The 19,579-nt window shown below is 41.3% G+C and overlaps 1 protein-coding gene across 5 annotated transcripts in view; it reads left to right on the forward strand.

Moving 5' to 3' along the window:
- Positions 1-19,579, forward strand: part of NAPEPLD (N-acyl phosphatidylethanolamine phospholipase D) — a 46,622-nt gene that overhangs the window by 23,249 nt on the left and 3,794 nt on the right. For all 5 annotated transcript variants that reach the window (XM_045494552.1, XM_045494553.1, XM_045494557.1 and 2 more), the window contains exons 3-4: positions 13,379-14,025; positions 16,794-16,908. In XM_045494552.1, coding sequence (XP_045350508.1) covers positions 13,379-14,025; positions 16,794-16,908 — 762 coding nt within the window. The remainder of the gene's footprint in view (positions 1-13,378; positions 14,026-16,793; positions 16,909-19,579) is intronic.

The raw sequence follows: 19,579 nt of genomic DNA on the forward strand, positions 1-19,579 counted from the left end.
AGTAGGTCACGGACCTTTAAATAAATGATATTTACCTAGGGTGAAACTTTATTTTCTTTTAAGTTTAGTTTCTTATTTTGAGAGAGAGAGCATTCATGTGCAGGGGAGGGGCAGAGAGAGAGAGGGGAGAAAGAGAATCCCAAGTAGACTCCGTGCTGTCAGCACAGAGCCTGATGCGGGGCTTGAACTCACAAACTGTGAGGTCATGACCTGAGCCGAGATCAAGAGTGGGAGGCTTAACCGACTGAGCCACCCAGGAGCCCCTTTAGGATGAAACTAATTAACATTTGGCATACAGTTTATTAGATAAGTGTGATTACATTTGGCAGGGAGTGGGTGGCTCCCAATTGCAGGAGCCGTTTCTTGCCCCCTTTTTTTCTTATTTTCTTGCTTCTCTCTACCACCTGTCTCCTTTGGCTTCTCGTTTCTACCAACCCCTGTCCTATAAGGCTTTGGAGGAAGTAGAGAGAGAGAGAGAACTTGACGTTGGGAGTGGGGGACAAGATGCAAAGAGTGGGGGCATCCTTGAAGGCTTGATCTGCAGTGGGAAAGACAACAGGGGGAGTGGCTGCTTGTGGTAGATCCTTGGGTAAGCGTGTCTTTTTCTTTTTAAGGACATGGGATTTAAAAGCGGGATTAACACTTTGATGCTAAGGAGTGTTCACAGTATTAATCCTAGTTAACAGAGTTGATTAATATGATTAATGCTTTTCTAACACCTTGTTAGAATGAGGCAGGCAGGGCATTAATAGATAAAACTGTATTACGTGTTTCAGCTTTGAGGCCGGGAGGAACAAGAAGCCTCCCCCGCCTTGTTTTTTTCCTTCTGAAGAGCAACATGGAAGGGTGTTGTGAAGAGGAGGGGTAGGGCAGGGGGCTCCCTGTTTGGGGTAAATTTCCTACTGGTTTTGAGCCCCAGCTTCTAAAACTGCAGAGGCAAGCAGTGGTAATTTTAGATTTGTTTCATTTCATACGGGAAGTGAGCGATCACACGAAGGCAGAAATACATCTGTGTGTTCTAAGGATTTGGAGATATTCTAGAAACTGGGTTGAATGAGAACTTGCCAGGCTAGTGGTTCTGAAGCTCTTTTCAATCCTGGCCCCTTTTGAATGTCTGATGAAAGCTGTAGACCTTATGTGGACATAAACACATTGCCTTTTACTGTAATTTCAGTGAGTTCATGGGTTCTCTCAAGCCCTTCCTCATTCATTCACTCATCCATTCATTTAGTTACTACTTATTTTTTTAACATTTTTTTAATGTTTATTTTTGAGAGAGAATGAGAGACTGAGCATAAGTGGGGGAGGGGCAGAGAGAGAGAGAGGGAGATACAGAATCCGAAGCTGTCAGCACAGAGCCTGACACAGGGCTCAAACCCAGGGACTGTGAGATCGTGACCTGAGCCGAAGTTGGACGCTTAACCGACTGGGCCACCTAGGCGCCCCTCATTTAGTTACTATTTATTGAGCACCTGCTGTGTGAGCACACAGTTCTAGGCAGTAGAGGGAGACCCTTGAACAAAGCAGAAAGACACTGTGGCATTCTTGGACCTTGGGTTCAGTGGAAAAGAGAAATAGTAAACAAATGGGTAAAATATGTATTAAAATATGACTAGTGCTTTGAAGAATAACAAAGAGAAAGGAATTAGGGTGGAGGTGGGAACTACATTCTTTAATGAAGTGTAAACTTTTTTTTTTAAAGGCAGAATTGTTTAATTGAAGTATGGTTGACATATAATATTTGAAATGTGTGACACAGTGATCTGACAGTTATATACATTACTTAGCGCTCACCATGATAAGTGTAGTTACCCTCTGTTACAGTACAAAATTATTACAGAGGGCGCCTGGTGGCTCAGTTGGTTAAGCGTCTGACATCAGCTCAGCTCATGATCTCACGGTGCCTGAGTTCGAGCCCCACGTCATGCTCTGTGTGGACAGCTCGGAGCCTGGAGCCTGCTTCAGATTCTGTGTCTCCCTCTCTCTCTGCCCCTCCTCTGCTCATGCTCTCTCTCTCTAAAATAAACATTAAAAAACTTTAAAAAAATTATTATGATATTATTGACAGTATTCCCTATGTTGTACTTTTCATTTCTGTGACTTAGTTTATTTTATAACTGGAAGTTTGTACCTCTCAATCCCCTTCACCCATTTCACCCAGTACCCTACACACACCCCTTCGTCATGACAACTGCCAGTTTGTTCTCTGTGTGTAGGAGTCTTTCTTTTTTAAATTTACTTGTTTGTTACGTTTTTTAGATTCCACATAAGGTGAAATCATACGGTGTTTGTCTTTCTCTGTCTAACTTATTTCACATAACATCGTGCCCTCAAGTTATCATTCTTTTTATGTTATCATTCTTTTTTATGGAGGAGCGATATTCCATGGTGTATATATAACACATCTTCTTTAACCATTCATCCATTTTTTTTAAGCCAGGGTTTATTCTTACTTAAAACTAAGAGTCTTTAAAATACCCAAAGCCAGAAGAATTTCCAGGTTTGAGATGGTATCACAGTCAGGTGATGGCTGCTGCTTCCTCTTTTTCTAAAGCCTCAGAAGGATCCTGGGCAATTTTTCTCGAAAATGTTTCTGGTCTGAAAGCTGATGCCTAGTTTGCTTCATACATCAATCCAGTGAGGAAGAAAAGCACAGTGCCAGTAACAGTCGTCATTGCGAGAGAAACACATCTAGGTTCCCCCTCGTTTCCACATACAGCTAAGAACTAGATCAGATGCATGTTGACTTTTCTTATTTTCATATGTAACTAAAGCTCCATGTTTAATCCCTTTACATTGGCAAAATTACTAACTTTTACCAACTTTTAAATATGATAGTCTTCCACATTTTCCAGAAAACCACCCCCCAAACATGAAGAATACCTGCTTCAGATGATTGGGTCCATTCAGAATGTAATCAGATTCTGGAAATTGTTTTTGTTAGACATTGAGGGGCTAAAGTTTAGTGAAATAAAACTTCAAATTATTGTTTTGGAAGGAGACAGGATAATATACACATAGGGTTATAATTACTATATATTAGGCAGTTTATATCATTATAACATATATCATTATAACATATGTTAATATGTTATAATGATATAACCTGTAATTTACAGGTCTAAGTAAAATGAAAATTGGTCATTAACAAAGCTAAACCATTTAGTTGGCTAGTCAGAAAATCATTTCTTTAACTTGGACCATTTCTGATACTTGCCTTTTCTGGGCAGCATGCCAGTTCACAGGCTTCACGCTGTTGAGATGCTGTCATTGCTTTGGGTTGTTGGAAAGCTCAGTGACTTTGGTTATTGTTGATTATAGTTACCAGAGTCCAGGGTGGGGGAGGGGGAAGAGACAGTTGGAGAATTTCAAAGAAGGAGGGAGGCAGAATGTCCTGAGGTTCACTGGTTGGGGGAGGCTGTCCTTACCAGTCACTACTATAGAAGTGACTAAGGGATGGTCACATTGGAGTATGAGACAGACATGGAACTGAGAAAACGCATCCTGGACTGGTAGGAAAAGTGGGATACCCGGAGTCCAGAAACCAGGCTCAGGTTCAGGATACCTCACTGAGTACTTGACTTTATTTCTATCACAGATCCTCAAGGCACTTTTTTTTTGCCGGGGGGGGGGGGGGCTTGTTTTGTTTTGTTTTGTTGTCCATAAGGTTAGGATAAGACAGTTTAGTCCCTAGGATTTTGAGGTTCACATGACACATGAAAGTACTTTGAAAATATAATACACTCTTTAGATGTAAAATATGGAAGAATAGAGTGGTGCTCTTTGAAAAAAATGAAAAACATCAATTCTATTTCTGCTGTAGTATGCTAACATGTTGCTTTTTTATCTTTATAAAAATTACATGTATACAGAGTTTCTAAGAAGTCATGGTGCTGAAAGGCTTATTAGACAAATACCGTTCCTCCAGCCAGCCCCTGTAACCTGTCCCCCCTCTCTGGAGGCAACAAGCTTACAGACCTTTAAGTTGTTTCCTTGGGAGCTTACCTTCATCTTGTATTTATTTTAACTTTATTGTAGTAAGAACACTTAACACGAGATCTACCCTCTTAATTTTTTTTTGAAAATAGTTATTTTTGAGAGAGAGCGGGGGAGGGGCAGAGAATTTCAAGCAGGCTCTGCACTGTCAGCATAGGGGCCAATGTGGGGCTCAATACTACGAACCGTGAGATCGTGACTTGAGCCAAAATCAAGAGCAGACTCTCAACTGAGTCCTCCCAGACGCCCTACCCTCTTGAATTTTTAAGTGTGCAAAACATTATTGGTGACTGTAGGCACAGTGTTGTAACAAGCAAGTCTCTAGGGGCTTATTCATCGTGCTCAACTGAAACTTTAGGCCTGGCAATAGAAACTGCACATTTCCCTCTCGTCCCAGCCTCTGGTAACCATCATTCCACTTTTTGATTCTGTGAATTTAACTACTTAGATATTAACGTGTGGAACCAAGCAGTGTTTCTGTGTTCCTTCATGTTTAGTGTCAAATTTAACTCCCTCTGTACCCCTCCCCGTCTCTCTCCCACACGCCTGCTTGACCTCTTTATACGCTATGGTGACTGTATCACTGTGATGAACCCAGTCATGGACCGTAGCCATGTCTCCTTTCTTAATACGCTCTTTCCCCCCGAGGTTAGCAATGCCTCATTTTTCACCTGCTTAACTTTGTATGTATTTATGACTGATTATTTCCCTCCTTCTCATTCCTTCTCAACAGCTTTCCTGAGGAGAGACTGTAAGCTGGTTTCTTAGCACTGGGTTCTTTCTGGGCTGACAGCCCTCCCGCTTCTCTGCAAGCTTCCATTCTGGAGTCTCCCTTCACCACCATCCTGGACCCCACTGCCTCTTCAGTGCTGGCTCTGTCTCCTGCACCCCACTTGTTCCTCTTTCTTGAACAGGTTCTCATTTTGGTGGAGCACCTTCTTTTTTTTTTTTTTTTAATGTTTGTTTATTCTGGGGACAGAGAGCTCATGGGTGGGGAAGGGGCAGAGAGGGAGGGAGACAGAGGGTCCAAAGCAGGCTCCATGCTGACACGGAAAGCCCAGTGCCGGCCTCCAACTGACGAACTGTGAGATTGCAACCTGAGCTGAAGTTGGACACTTAACAAACTGAGCCGCCCAGGCACCCTGGTGGAGCATATTCTTAATCAGTTTCCTGAGAAAAGGGTGCATGGAAAGTCAGGTTTTTGAGAACTTGATTGTCTGAAGTATCTTTATTATAATTTTTTTTTTTTTGCCATTTTTAAGTTGTAGTTGACACACAATGTTTATTAGTTCCAGGTGTACAATACAGTGATTTGACAACTCTATATGTTATGCTGTGCTCCCATATCATTGACTGTAATACCTTACATTACACCTTGTGTTCCTGTGATTTATTCCATAACTGGAAGCCTGAATCTCCCTTTCTCCTTTACCCATTTTGCCCATCCTCCCAACCCTCTCCCCTCTGGAAACCACCAGTTTGTTCTCTGTATTTATGGGTCTGTTACTGCTTTTTGTTTGTTTATTCATTTGTTTTTTAGATTCTACATATAAAGAAATCATGTGATAGATGGCTTTCTCTGACTTACTTAGCATAATACCCTCTGGGTTCATCCATGTTGTAAATGGCAAGATCTCTTTCTTTTCTAAGGTTGATTAATAATCCATTATATATATACCTAATATATATATGTATTATATATATGTACATGTATATATATAAATATGTATTCTACATTTTCATTGTCTGTTTATCGACACTTAGGTTGCTTCCATTTCTTGGCTATTGTAAATACTGCAGTAAACATAGGGGTGCATATATCTTTACAAATTCATGTTTTCATTTTCTTTGGGTATATACCCAGTAGTGGTGTTACTGGATTGTATGATATTTCTATTTTTAATTTTTTAAACAACCTCCACACTGTTTTCCACAGTGCATCAATTTACATTGCCACCAACAGTGTATGAGCATTCTCTTTTTTCCAAATCCTTGCCAGTGTTTTTTATTTTTTCTTTCTTTTTCTTTTTCTTTTTTAAGTAATCTCTACAGTATGGGGCTCAAACCTACAACCCGGAGATCAAAAGTCACATGCTCCCCTGACTGAGCCAATCAGGCGCCTCTTGTTATTTCTTGTCTTTTTCACTTTAACCGTTCTCACAGATGTGAGGTGATATCTCATTGTGATTTGATTTGTATTTCCCTGACAATTAGTGATGTTGAGCATCTTTTCATGTGTCTGCTGGTATCTGTATGTCTTTGGAAAAATGTCTATTCAGATTCTCAGCCCATTTTTATTTATTTATTTAAAAAAAAATTTTTTTTTTTTCGACGTTTATTTATTTTTGGGACAGAGAGAGACAGAGCATGAACGGGGGAGGGGCAGAGAGAGAGGGAGACACAGAATCGGAAACAGGCTCCAGGCTCTGAGCCATCAGCCCAGAGCCCGACGCGGGGCTCGAACTCATGGACCGCGAGATCGTGACCTGGCTGAAGTCGGACGCTTAACCGACTGCGCCACCCAGGCGCCCCTCAGCCCATTTTTAAATTGAATTATTTTCTTGGCGTTGAGCTGTATTCTTATATATTTTGGATATTAACCCTTTGTCAGACATATCATTTGCAAATATCTCTTCCCATTCAATAGGTTGCCTTTTCATTTTGTTGATGGTTTTCTTCACTGTGGAAAAGCTTTGTTATTTTGGTTTAGTCCCAGTAGTGTATTTTTACTCTTCTTACCCTTGCCTGAGGAGACACATTTAGAAAAATGTTGCTAAGGCAGATGTCCAAGAGATTACTGCCTATATTTTCTTCTAGGAGTTTTATGATTTCAGGTCTCACATTTAGGTCTTTAATCCATTTTGAATTTATTTTTGTGTCTGGTGGAAGAAAGTGGTCCAGTTTCTTTCTTTTCCATGTAGCTGTCCAGTTTTTCCAACACCATTTGTTGAAGAGACTTTCTTTTCTGCATTGTATATTTTTGTCTCCTTGGTCATACATTAATTGACCATATAAGTGTGGATTTATTTCTTGGCTCTGCTATTCTGTTCTCTTGCTCTGTGTGTCTGTTTAGTGCCAGTGCTATACCGTTGTGATGCTGCAGCTTTGTAGTTTATCTTGAAAGCTGTTCCCATCTGTGCTGTCAAGGTGGAGGGCAAATGTTAACCGGGGGGGCTCACTTGCCTCTCAGACCCAGAACATTCCGGTATTTACCCACTGTTTGGCCAGAGTAGTTAGGGACTGGCTCCTTTAAATTCTAGTTGTCCTTTTCACCCTGTTTCTGTGCCCCATGCTCCCCTCCCTCAGTACCATCCCTCCCTCCCACTGCAGTCCACAGTGAGCAGGGTGGGAGTTCCCTTCATGACTGTGTCTCCCTCTCTCTTGCTGTTCTCTGTGTGGTCCCTCTTTCATTGTGCAGAAGCTGTTGGGTCAGCCCTCAGTTCTTTGGGAGGAATTGCTCTAAAAATAGGTGTAGATTTGGGATGGCCCTGGAGGAGGTAACCATTCTTGGACCAGAACTGTGTTTCTGTTCTCATTCTTATTGGTAGTATGGGTGTAGAATTTTTGTTTGGAAACCGTTTTCTCTCAGAATTTCAAAGTATTACCTCCATGACATTCTTTGTAGTATTGCTGTAGAGAAGTTCAGTGCCAGTCTTGAACCTTTGTATGCCCTGTATTTCCCCTGTAGAAACTTTGAGGATCATCTCTTTTTTGAAACTTCTCCCAAGTTGTGTTTTACTTATTGATCATGCTCGATGCCTCGTGATGTGAACTTTCAGATGTGAAAGTTTGTTTCTTTCAGTTCTAGGAAAAGTTGAGTATTCTTTGAAAATTTCCTTTCCTCATCCTTTTAATTTATGAAACAACTACTAATTAGGTTGTGGATCACCTAGATGAGTCCTCTGTAGTTTTCTTTTTCTTTTTTCTGTATTTCATCATTTTTTTTTTGCATTCTCACAGATTTCCTGACAATAAATTCATTTTTAAATACTTTAGTATGTGTTTCAGAGTTTTAAGAGGTAGTGACAATGTCAAAATTTGAGATTCTTTAAAAAAAAAAAAAAGAAAATACAAATACCTTATGATCTTAACTATGCATAGAAATAGGACTGTGTCTAAAGATAGCATAATGTTAACAGTGGTTATAATCTCTGCAAACGGATGTATGGATGGCTACTCTTCTTTATATTTTACTGGATTTTCCAAACATTTTATGAAAGGCATTTTCTTTTATAATCAAGGAGAAGTTTAAAAATATTAAGCCATTCTGATGGATCTAGTACGCCTGCTACACATAGCATGGCAAAAATATAAAACATTACCATTAATAATTGAGGTATTTTGGTAACATCCATCTCTGTTCCGTGTTAACATAATATCAGCAAAATAAATGTGGAAAAGAAAAATAGTTTTTATTTAAATCAGAGTTGCAAAGCAAAACTGTGAATTTCCTCAGTAAAAAGATACTTTCAGTCGGAAGAAAAGGCTTAACTAAATTCTTTAAACGTAATTATTTTTAAAAACATTTTAGCAGATTTGCATCAGATCTCTCATGCGCACACATATTCTTAAAATAATTATATTATTAAGAATATGGGTTTCATTGTTTGAAAGTTAATGAGTAAAAGTTATGCCATGGAGAAAGCTATGGTTTAATGAAAAGGTAGGGTCTTTAGAGCCAGGAAGACCTCAGTTCCACTCCTGAGTGAGTGTGCATGCGCTTGCTGTGTGCCCTGGGCCACCTTCTTAGTGACCCCTCCCCCTCTGTTTGGGTATCTGTAAAATGGCAGTGACATCTCCTTCATTAGAGTTAGATGACAGAACCCACCTATGGCATCTAGCAAAGAATAGTGCTTGAATGAATGTTAGGATTTTTCCCTTTCCCAAAGAAAAGTAAATATTAACTAGTATCCTGGTTAATTATGGGCCTAGGGATTTTCCCAGTTGCAGCTTTAAAAAGCAAGGCCAGCCAAGAAAGTCCTAACCTAGTAAAGAAAATGCCAAGCGAGTGCTTGGTTTCTTCAAATAAGAATTTTCCTACCCCCATCTACGTGCTTTTTTTTTTAACTTTAATAAAATCTTAAATAATAATAAAGTAATCTCTATACCCAACATGGGGCTCAAACTTAAAACCCTGAAATCAGTATTCACATGCCCTACCAACTGAGCCAACCAAGTGCCCCTCTAACTGCTTTTTCAAACTCTGATTATCAGGGGTGCCTGGCTGGCTCATGCCAGGCGGTAGAACATGTGACTCTTGATCTCAGGGTCATGAGTTCAAGCCCCATGTTGGACATGGAGCCTGCTTAAAAAAAATTATAAAAACACCAACTCTCATTAGGACAAAGTTATTTTTTCTTTTTTTTGAATCTCAGTTGTTGACTGATTATTATGGGACATAGTGTTAGAGATCAGATTCTTTAAGGTGCTCTTTTGTGATGGGCTGAGAAACCATATGGCGTGCAGAAACATGGTGTGATTGCTTAATTCAGATGTCTTGTCAGTACTTTGCTTTTTAAAAAAAAAAAACAGCTTAGGTGAGCTATAATTCACATACTCTACAGCTGACCTGTTTTAAATGTACAGTTCAGTGGTTTTCAGTACACTCCGAGTTGTGCAACCATTCCCACATTTAATACATTTTCATTACCCCAAAAAGAAACCTCATGTCCTTACTCAGCAGCTCCTAGTTCTCTTGCCCTCCTGCATCCCCTGGAAGTCACGCATCTATCTTCTGTCTCTACGGACTTGCCTCTTGTGGACATTTCATATAAATAGGATCATACAGTCTGTGGTCTTTGGTGATTGGCTTCTTTCAGCACTTTACCTGTTAATCTTCTGTTTGGAGAGCAAGGTGAGGCGGCCAGAGGTGCTCTGCTAAAGGTTTAGTCAGAAGATACCGTGGCTTTTAAAACTTAGAGCAAAGGGGCACCTGAGTGGCTCAGTTGGTTAGGCATTTGACTTCGGCTCAGGTCATGATCTTGTGGTTCGGGAGTTTGAGCCCACATATCGGGCTCTGTGCTGACAGCTCAGAGCCTGGAGCCTGCTCTGGATTGTATGTCTCCCTCTCTCTCTGCCCCTCCCCTGCTTGCATGCACGCTCGCTCTCCAAAAATAAGCATAAAAAAAATTTTTTTTAATTAATAAAAAAAAATTTAGAGCAAAAAAGAGGTGCAGCTGTTCTCAGGGAATTTTATTACAGATATTTTGATGCACTATTTAAACATGATGCTGCTTAAGATTTTTTAAATGGTTTTAATAACAATTCAAGTTCCACATATTGAAAAAATGCAATTGAATAAGTTTTGACTTGTTTATATATTCATGAAAAGATCACAGGATGACGTACATCCTGTCATCTCCAATAGTTGCCTTGTATCCCTAGTAATCCATCTCTTATCCCTGGGCTGGTACTTGTGGCTTTTTTTTTTTTTTTTTTTTAATATGTATTAAATGAGAAAATTAGGACTGACTTAGGAGTCCGTGGTGGGAGATAGTATGTGTGGAGGCCAGCGGGCTGACCTTGTGTGACTGTCATCACTATTTGTTTTCTCCTCTGTAAAGTAGCATTAGTTAACAGGAGCTGCCTGCAGTCCTAAATTAAACATTTTTAATTAAGTAGTTAGTATGGTGACTAACACTCCATAAATGGTAGCTCTTGTTAGTGTTATTTTGTGTTATACTAAAGTACTTGACATATTGGATGATTCATCACCATCACTGCTATGTGCCTAGTGTGACGCCTAATACACGGTAGGTACTCAGTTTATATTAATTCTCTCCCTTTTCCCTCATTGTTGATAAGTATACCACATGACATTTGTTATTGTTCAGTAGCCCTAACTCCTACCAACTTTGAGAACAGATCTGAAAAATTTCCACTCATTCATCCAACAGATTTTGTCGAGCACATGATATGTGTTTGTCCCTGCACTGTGCATTGCGCCCCGTGGATGGTTCCAAGTTGAGTAAGACGTGAGATACATCCTGTATACGCCCATCCAGGGTTTGGGCAGAATATCCATGGATGGTGCATGAACAGAGTGGGGTGGAAGTTGAGTGGCTGGAGTGATTGTCCCGGTCTGTGGAGACTTGGTGTTGGCCCCGTGAAGGGTATGTCGTTAAAGGTCTCAAAGGGATCAGAGGGAAGGCATTTTAACCTGAGAAATGGGGTCAGTATTGTGCAGGGCTCCCGAGCTCTGTCTGGGAGCAGGAATCAGTCCCAGTGTTGGTGGGACACAGCCCTGCAGGAGTTGGGTGAGACACAGCTGGAGAGGAAGACTGGGGGACTCCACCGCAGGCTTCCTCCTGGGCCGAGGAGGGGAGTCGTGTTTTGTCAGTCAGTAGAGAGCCTGTAAAGATGTTCCAGAAAGGGAGACAGTTGTATGGTAAGTAGACTATTTTTGAGGTGGCTCTGGTGTATGGATTGAGTTTGACAGTAAAACAGTTTAGTGATCAAGGAAACGGGTAAAAATACAGAGTTGGTGCCTGATTGTTTGTCCGGGTTGTAGTTTCTTTCCCCTTCCGGAATACTTGCAGAGTGTTTACGGTGTGCCAGCTGCTCCTGATGTGGTTGGTCCCCACCACAATGAAGTGTAGGTAAAATTATACTCCTTTTTCAGATGGGGAAACTAAGGGTTAGGGTGGCTTAGAGGGTGTTTGCATTGCCCTCCACCTCTGCTGCTCCTTCTCTTCCCCTGTCGGGACCCTTTTCCCATTCAGACCGTCTCTGTGACCTCAGCTTTCCTTCCCTGGCATCTCCCCCCATTCCCTCTCTTGCCTCCACCTCCCTGCGGTCCCCTTTGTTCAGTCTTCATCTGTCATGGCAGCTGTTGTGACCACACTCCAGGTCGTCATTTGCATTCCAGAATGTTTTCTCTAAACATAAATTGGGACAAATCTTTTTTTTTTTTTTTTTTTAAGATGCTTCCTGTCTCTGGCATTCAAGGCTTTTATTGTGTTCTCATCCTTCATAGATTGTCGCCTGTCCCCAAATGCCACTTTTGTTCCTGTTTGGCTCTTTGCCTTTTTGCTTGGGCATTTTCTCCACCTAAAATGACCTCCTTCCTTTTCTCTGCATCATGAACTTCTTGTCAATTGGTCAGGAAACTCACACAGATTACTGTGTCGCCTTAGGCGACTGGACTCTTTATTCCTTTTTATTGGGCTGTAGTGTGTCTTGTATTTTACGTAATTATCCAATACCAGACTTGTTAAAACTGATTTGCTACAACTTACAAAAATCCACGTAGCGGTAAAAAACAGATGAACAGAGAAGAGCAAAAGGACTCTTAGGGTAGAGAAATAAAGCCAAGTATAAAGTTAGTATAGAAACATGTGCTGTCATCCCCTGCACAATGTTGGAAGTAGCTTTTTCCCAACTTCCTGGTGCAAAGAGGGAAGCATGAACTGTTACGAGTTTTCCCAGTGGCCAGATGAATAAGGCCAGTTGCTCTGGTGAAGAGCTTTTCCTGATATTGAGGATTGAGAGAAATGTTTCTGGGGTGAGTGAGAAGGTGGGGAAGGAGGTTGGAGATATACTGAGTCTTAAATTTAGACCTCTCTCCAGTACATACACGGCCAGGTTCATGAGGCATCTTCCTGTAAATGACCTTGATACAGCAGTAGAGCATAATACTAAAGCACAACTTAGAAAACAGTTTTATAAAAGCCAGGACTGTGACCCTACAACAGAGCTTCTGTAAGGATAAAATGGAGAATAACCAAAGAAGTAATGCTTCTGTTTTGTTCTGGTTACTGTTTTACATCTATTTACCCCCAAAAGCAGTCACCTTCTCATAGGCAGGGACCATGTTCTGCTTTGGTTTGATCCGAAGGAGAAAACCTTACGGGTGAGGAATGAGGAGAGCCGTCCGTGATTGGGGTTTGCTCAGTGCTCTGCTTCGAGTTCTGTGTGCTCAGATTCATATCTGAGATACAAGGTCTACCAATAAATGACTGTAAGTTTTCTTTACTCTGTCCAGGAGACCGCCCACCTGTTTCTGACACCATTTTTAGCAGCAAATGCACCAGCCAAGTAAAGGGGCAGAGTGACTGCAGCTAGGCTACAGTTTTGCTTCCAGTACTTACAGAAGAGAGCTTCTAAAATTTTAAATAAATTCAGCAATGCTTGAAGTTGCACATTTAATTTTCCCTTTGTGTACTGCATCTGGAACTAAGACGACCTGATACTGTCATGATTACTGAGTCAGATTTGGAAAGAGGTATGCATTTTCATGCAAAAGGCAAAAATAGCAAATTTATTGAATGAGGTCATTTCTCCCCAAATAACCCTTCTCTCTATAATCAGAGTCCAAATATGTTGTGATACCTTTTATCCCCCCCACTAACAGCTGCTTTTCTCCCTTTCTTTATGTGCATAGGAACTTGATAAAGAGCTTCCAGTGCTGAGGCCGTATTTTATCGATGACCCCGAAGAAGCTGGGGTGCGGGAAGCTGGCCTCAGAGTCACATGGCTGGGACATGCGACAGTCATGGTGGAAATGGACGAGCTCATATTTCTCACAGACCCCGTCTTTAGCTCCCGTGCGTCACCATCGCAGCACATGGGTCCGAAGCGGTTCCGTCGTCCCCCGTGCACCATAGGTGAACTCCCCCCGATAGATGCTGTCCTTATCAGTCACAACCACTATGACCACCTGGACTACAATTCTGTCATCGCTCTGAATGAACGATTTGGTCAGGAGTTGCGATGGTTTGTGCCTTTGGGTCTCCTCGACTGGATGCAAAAGTGCGGCTGTGAGAATGTGATTGAGCTGGACTGGTGGGAGGAGAATTGTGTCCCCGGACACGATAAGGTCACGTTTGTCTTTACGCCTTCCCAGCACTGGTGCAAAAGGACTCTCGTGGATGACAACAAGGTTCTGTGGGGCAGCTGGTCTGTCTTGGGGCCTTGGAGCCGATTTTTTTTTGCAGGAGACACTGGCTATTGCCCTGCCTTTGAAGAGATAGGAAAAAGGTTTGGACCTTTTGACCTTGCAGCTATTCCCATCGGAGCGTATGAACCAAGGTATGTACACTTCCCAGGATGGCAGCCCTGCTACGTAATAAGTGGCCTCAACTCTGAAGTAGTTGAGTTTGTGGTCATTTGTGATCTCCTTTCTGATTTTGCTGGTGGACTTTTGGTGGTGGTGGCTGTTATTGGGGGGTGGTGGGTCAGATTCAATTAAATTTCTTTTGAAAGCGTTTCAATCATACCATTAAGTAATTACTCAGAATCAGAAATTATATCACCCAGAAAGATGGACCAAGGTTTAAAGAATTGCCATAACCTAGCCAACAAGTTGGCATTCAGTTCTGACTTAAGTTGAACCTACCAGCCAGTAATCAAACCTAGCTCACGTTCTTCACATGGAGGACATGCTACATAACTACCTTTCACTTCACATCTGGTGAGCACCTGTCCCCAGCCTGTAGCCCTCCTGTGTTTGGCAGAGAAAAGGTGAGGAAAGCTAGCAATCAGTCCCTTGCAATGGTGTTACTTCAGTCTGTACTGAAGTTAATGTGGCAGTGACCCCAAGGCATGCCCCTCGCCCACAGTCAGAGCAGTTTAAAGGTCACACTCGCACTGGAGACCGAGGAGACGCAGCCCTGCCTGTGTTGTTTCATCTTGTCTAAGGAAAAGAGAAGCGACTTCAAAGAATTCAGTTAGATTTCAGCTAACTGGGTGACAGGAACAAGTTAAACACTAAAGTACATGCACAGATACAGAATTGTATGTATGATGGCATTTTATTTCAGCAATCCTACAAGCAGTGAAACACTAGTTCAAAAATGAATTGAGCAAATCCGATGATTAGTTTCCATCTGATTTTGTTACATGTATTTAACTTTTAAGGTTCACTAAAAACCATTTCTTCACTATCTTTATGAATGCTTGCTTCTTTCTCCCTCTTTTTTTTCTAGTTTAAGAGGCTGGACACTTTTACCTTATTTTAAAATATTATGAATCTGTAGTAGTGCTTGAACTACATTTTCCCACTATAATTCTAATGAAATCTCTCAAAACATCCTGTTTTCAAACCAATTTCATATAGTATTGATCTTTCCTCAGTATATGTTCCTACTGTATTAGAATATCTCATTTGTAATTATGAAAACTCTTCCTGTGTCACAGTATATAAAGATCATATATATGGGATGGTAGAATGTGTACGGATTAACTACGCAAATTCACTCACAGAATTCCCTCTTCCTGCTGCACTGTAGCTGTCTTAAGATGGGTGAAAACCAGGAGGGCAGGATTTGCTCTAAGAGAATTAAAGTGTGGTAGCCTCTACTGTGTAATCCATTGCTCTGGTCAGTACTGACAGGTTTAGAAATAAGGTTACCAACAACTTCAGAGTACTCTCTAAATGTGAAATGATTACACCAAAACGGCTTTCAGTAGTAGACCTGTAACGTTCATACTTACATTATAGTATGGTCTACGTATTCCATCCAGGTCGGTTAGGAAGTTTTGTGTGTTTTGTTTCGTTTTGCTTTCAAGTAGACTTCACACCCAGAGGAGAGTCCAATGCAGGGCTTGAATTCACGACTCTGAGATCATGACCTGAGCTGATTCAAGAGTCAGATGCCTAATTCACTAAGCCAGCCAGGCACACCACCACCCCGTTTTTTTTTTTTTTTTTTTAAAGTAAGCTCTACACCCAATGTGGGGCTTGAACTCATGACCCTGATGTGAAGAATTGCATGCTGAGCCAGCCAGGTGCCCCGGATGTTTTTATTGTAACTTTCACACCAAAATAAAAACTTTACATTTATTTCAGGTAGACATGAAGGTGGAAAGCAAATCCCTTTGATTTGTTGTAGGAATTAAAAAAAAAAAAAACAACAGAAACACCAAAAACTGTTTTGATCCTGCCCCAAATTCCAAGTGTCAGGAAATAGGGCAGAATAGTACTTCTCTAGTCTGCTGTTGAGGAGAACACAGTGGCTTTGTTCCTAGGCTCCCAGGAGGCCCAGCAGCTCCTAACAGTAAATAACAGCCCTTTAGCTGTTGGAGATGGATAGCTTTTCCATGCTGTGTTGTCTAAAATCCAGAAGCACCTGTGTCAAATCCATGCCCATGAGTCTTAACTGCAGCAGAGCTGGCAGTAGCAGAGCTGAGATCCACATTCCCAGCAGCTGGTCGAGCTGGGAGGGGTCCCCGTGCAGGCCGCTGCCTCCTGAGCCCCACTCTTTCACAGGCATTCGGCAGCCTTACACTGTTTCCACACTCTCTTTGTTCAGTCCCCAGCATGTACCCTGTGCTTGCTCAATCCTACGCCTCACTGTTCAGCTGTAGGATGCTCATATAAAATCCTTGAATGGTAATTGGGTTTTTTTTGCTCCCAGTTTTTCAATTTTATACCCTAATTTTTGCTTTTTGCTTCATGTGTTAAAAACGGTTTCAGCGATTTAGGTTCTTTTGAATTGCACTTTTGGTTTCTAGTCATTTATCCATTATCCAGTTTCTTTGATTCATATCGAGATTGCAAAATACCTTTTTAACGATTAAGACCTACCTTTAGAATAAATCATCAGTAAAATCAAATACACATGAAACAACATCTTACGTTTCAAAGGGGAGTTTTGCTTGAGACTTAGCTGTGGCGTCACTAGGTTTGTGCAAGTAAGATTTTTGCTTTTTTTCCAGCAGGAAAGCGGGCTCAAAACAGATGTTTTTGCCCAATGTCTTACTCCTGTGCATAACCTTAAAGGTTGATTAGATGAAGCAGTAATTATAACTTAGTGCACATTTCAAAGGCCGGAATTAATAAATTGCTGTTTTATCAGGTGGTTTATGAAATACCAGCATATAGACCCAGAAGAAGCTGTAAGGATTCACATCGATGTTCAGACAAAGAAATCTGTGGCAATTCACTGGGGAACTTTTGCCTTAGCAAATGAGGTGAGTTTGTGATAAAAGTAACTTTCGTTATGTGTTTGACCTGAGAGGATCCTGGGATCAGCACACCTTGCAGTGTGTTCAGAGATCAGACAAGAATGAGAACCTGCACAGTCCTCAAATGAATTAAGGGAGTAAACCACATTAGTAAAACCATGTTTATATACAGTGAAAAAAAAAAAAACAACCTCATTACACGCTGTTCTTTTGGAAGCATGGGTTTATATAACTAAAACAGGTATAATCTTGGAAAATAGAAAAATGAATCATGTCTTCCCTCTCAACGGGGCTTTTGTTACAGCAGAAGATGTAAGCTGTGTACATAACTCTAAAATGTGTTGAAAGGACTGACTGCTTCATGGTGAAATAAAGTGCTCTCAAGAGTCACATGTTTGATTTGGAGGGATCAGGCAGGGCTTTATGGGAGAGGTGACATCTGAATGTGGCTGTGAGAAGGCATTTCAAGAGGACTAAGGGGCAGAGCATAGACTTAGAGGCAGCAAGTGAGGGGAACAGTGAGTGTATGGATGTGATGTGGAGGACAACGGGGGAAGTGAGGCTGGACAGCCTGGAATTTTCAGGAATGTTATTCATCCAGTAAACAGTGAGTGCTCTGTGCCAGGCAATGGATAAATGGTGGCTTTATTCCTAGACTGATTTTTTTTCCTCAGCAAAAAACATTTTCTCTTTTCTTGGATCTGTCCTAAGTAAAAATTTAGAAGTGGATGGGCAAGGGGCACCTGGTTAGCTCAGTCGATTAAGCATCCAACTCTTGATTTCGGCTCAGGGCATGATCCCAGGGTTGTGAGATTGAGCCCCACGTTGGGCTCTGTGCTGTGTGGAGGCTGCTTAGGATTCTCTCTCCCATCTTCCCCCCACCCTGCCTTTCTTCCCCGCTCTCCGCTTGCAAACACTTTTTCTCTCTCAAAAGAAAAAAAAAAGTTGAACTTGGCTTCTCCTACTTTGCTTTGTGTGGCCTCTTCCACATCCCAGGGCCTCTCTGCAGGAACCCTGTGATTTCAGGCTGTTCTAGGCACTCCCTCTGCCTGATTTCTGGCCTGCCGTCTCCCTAAGTTGTATCTTTTTCTGTAGGTACACTGCCTGCCCACCCCTACTGCCCCCAGTTAGGATTCCCGTCCCATGATGCAGCAACCCCGAGCCACGCTAGGGGGAGATGGAATGGAGCAAATAAATAAATGACCACAGGGCCAGGGGAGGATGAAGGGGAACAGGAGTATGTGTGTGTATTTGAAAAGGAAATTGGATCCTGCTTCCCAGTGGCATACCATACTATTCGGTGGCAATTTCTTATTCTATGTGTATATAACTGTGTATGTTCATTTCATACCCATAGATATGTATTCCATATATGACATACACAGAGCCTTAGATGAAGTAATAGTATTTTTTCAAACCCATTCAAAAAGAGGAATCATGGATGACTCCCTAGGTTTTTAACTTAACGGGGAAGATGCTCATGCTCTTTACTGAGATAGGGAAGATAAGGAAAAGGTAGAAAACCTCAGACTTCATTAGTTATTCAGCTTTCAAGAATTATTCCTGTTATAAATCTAACCTCCATCTTCATTTCTTAATGAAACCTACAGCTCCGTAAGTCCTAGCAATTTAGAATGTGTTCACATTCTGACATGAGTTGCATAAACCTGACAACTATGAATTTGTTAAATTACAAAGACCACAGAATTTTTGGATGTTTACCTTGTGAGTAAACACTTTAAAATGATTTGCATAAAAGTAGTTATAATAGCTGCTTACTATAAGCTGACCAAGGATGTCCTTAACCTGGCAACACTTAAAAAAAATTGTGTACATATAGCAACATCTAATTATCTAGGGAATTATGAGTCAATTTCCTACATGATGTTATGTAAGTACTAAACGCACTCGTTCTGGTGGAAACATTTCAGGCATTACATAAGATATGCTACCTTTTAACCTATTGGAGATCATAAAACAGTGACCCTTTAAAAGGGAATTAGAGTTGTCTCAGCTGGTTGCCTAGCCCTTAATGGAATCAGAGTGTTGGGTGCTTCTTCCACCACTTAACTCTGACCTCTGATCTGCTGTCTTGCTTGATTCATAGTTGTTGTATGGCTGTGGGGCATTTTTACCTCCCTTGTGGGACTAAAGTGTTAGCATGAGCCACTTAGAAGGGTTTTTTTTTTTGTTTTGTTTTGTTTTTGTTTTATTGAGAGAGTGAGCCAGCATGGAAGGGACAGAGAGGGAGAGAGAGCGTCCTAACCAGACTCAACGCTGTCAGTGCAGAGCCTGACTCGGGGCTCAATCCCACAAACCCTGAGATCATGACCTGAGCTGAAATCAAGTCAGATGCTTAACCGACTGAGCCATCCAAGTGCCCCACAGCTTTTCTAATTGAAATTGAGAAAAAAAGAATCTTTGAATAAAGGAAAAAAATAGGAAACAAGGGGAAATGGGGGAAATGCTACCAGATTTTGTTCTCTGGGTCCCTCTTATACTCTGTAGACTACAGTGTCGATATTTGCCTAGGGATTTGAGGATGACAACCTTCCAGGAGCCAAAAATCTTTCTCCAGCATTTGCTTACACTCTTATAACCTAAGCTTCCATATTCTTTATTAAAAAAACCTTTTTTTAATGTTATTTTTGAGAGCGTGAGCGAGTGTGAGCGGAGG

This window comes from Leopardus geoffroyi, chromosome A2 (genome assembly GCF_018350155.1).
Source record: "Leopardus geoffroyi isolate Oge1 chromosome A2, O.geoffroyi_Oge1_pat1.0, whole genome shotgun sequence".
Taxonomy (NCBI): Eukaryota; Metazoa; Chordata; class Mammalia; order Carnivora; family Felidae; genus Leopardus; species Leopardus geoffroyi.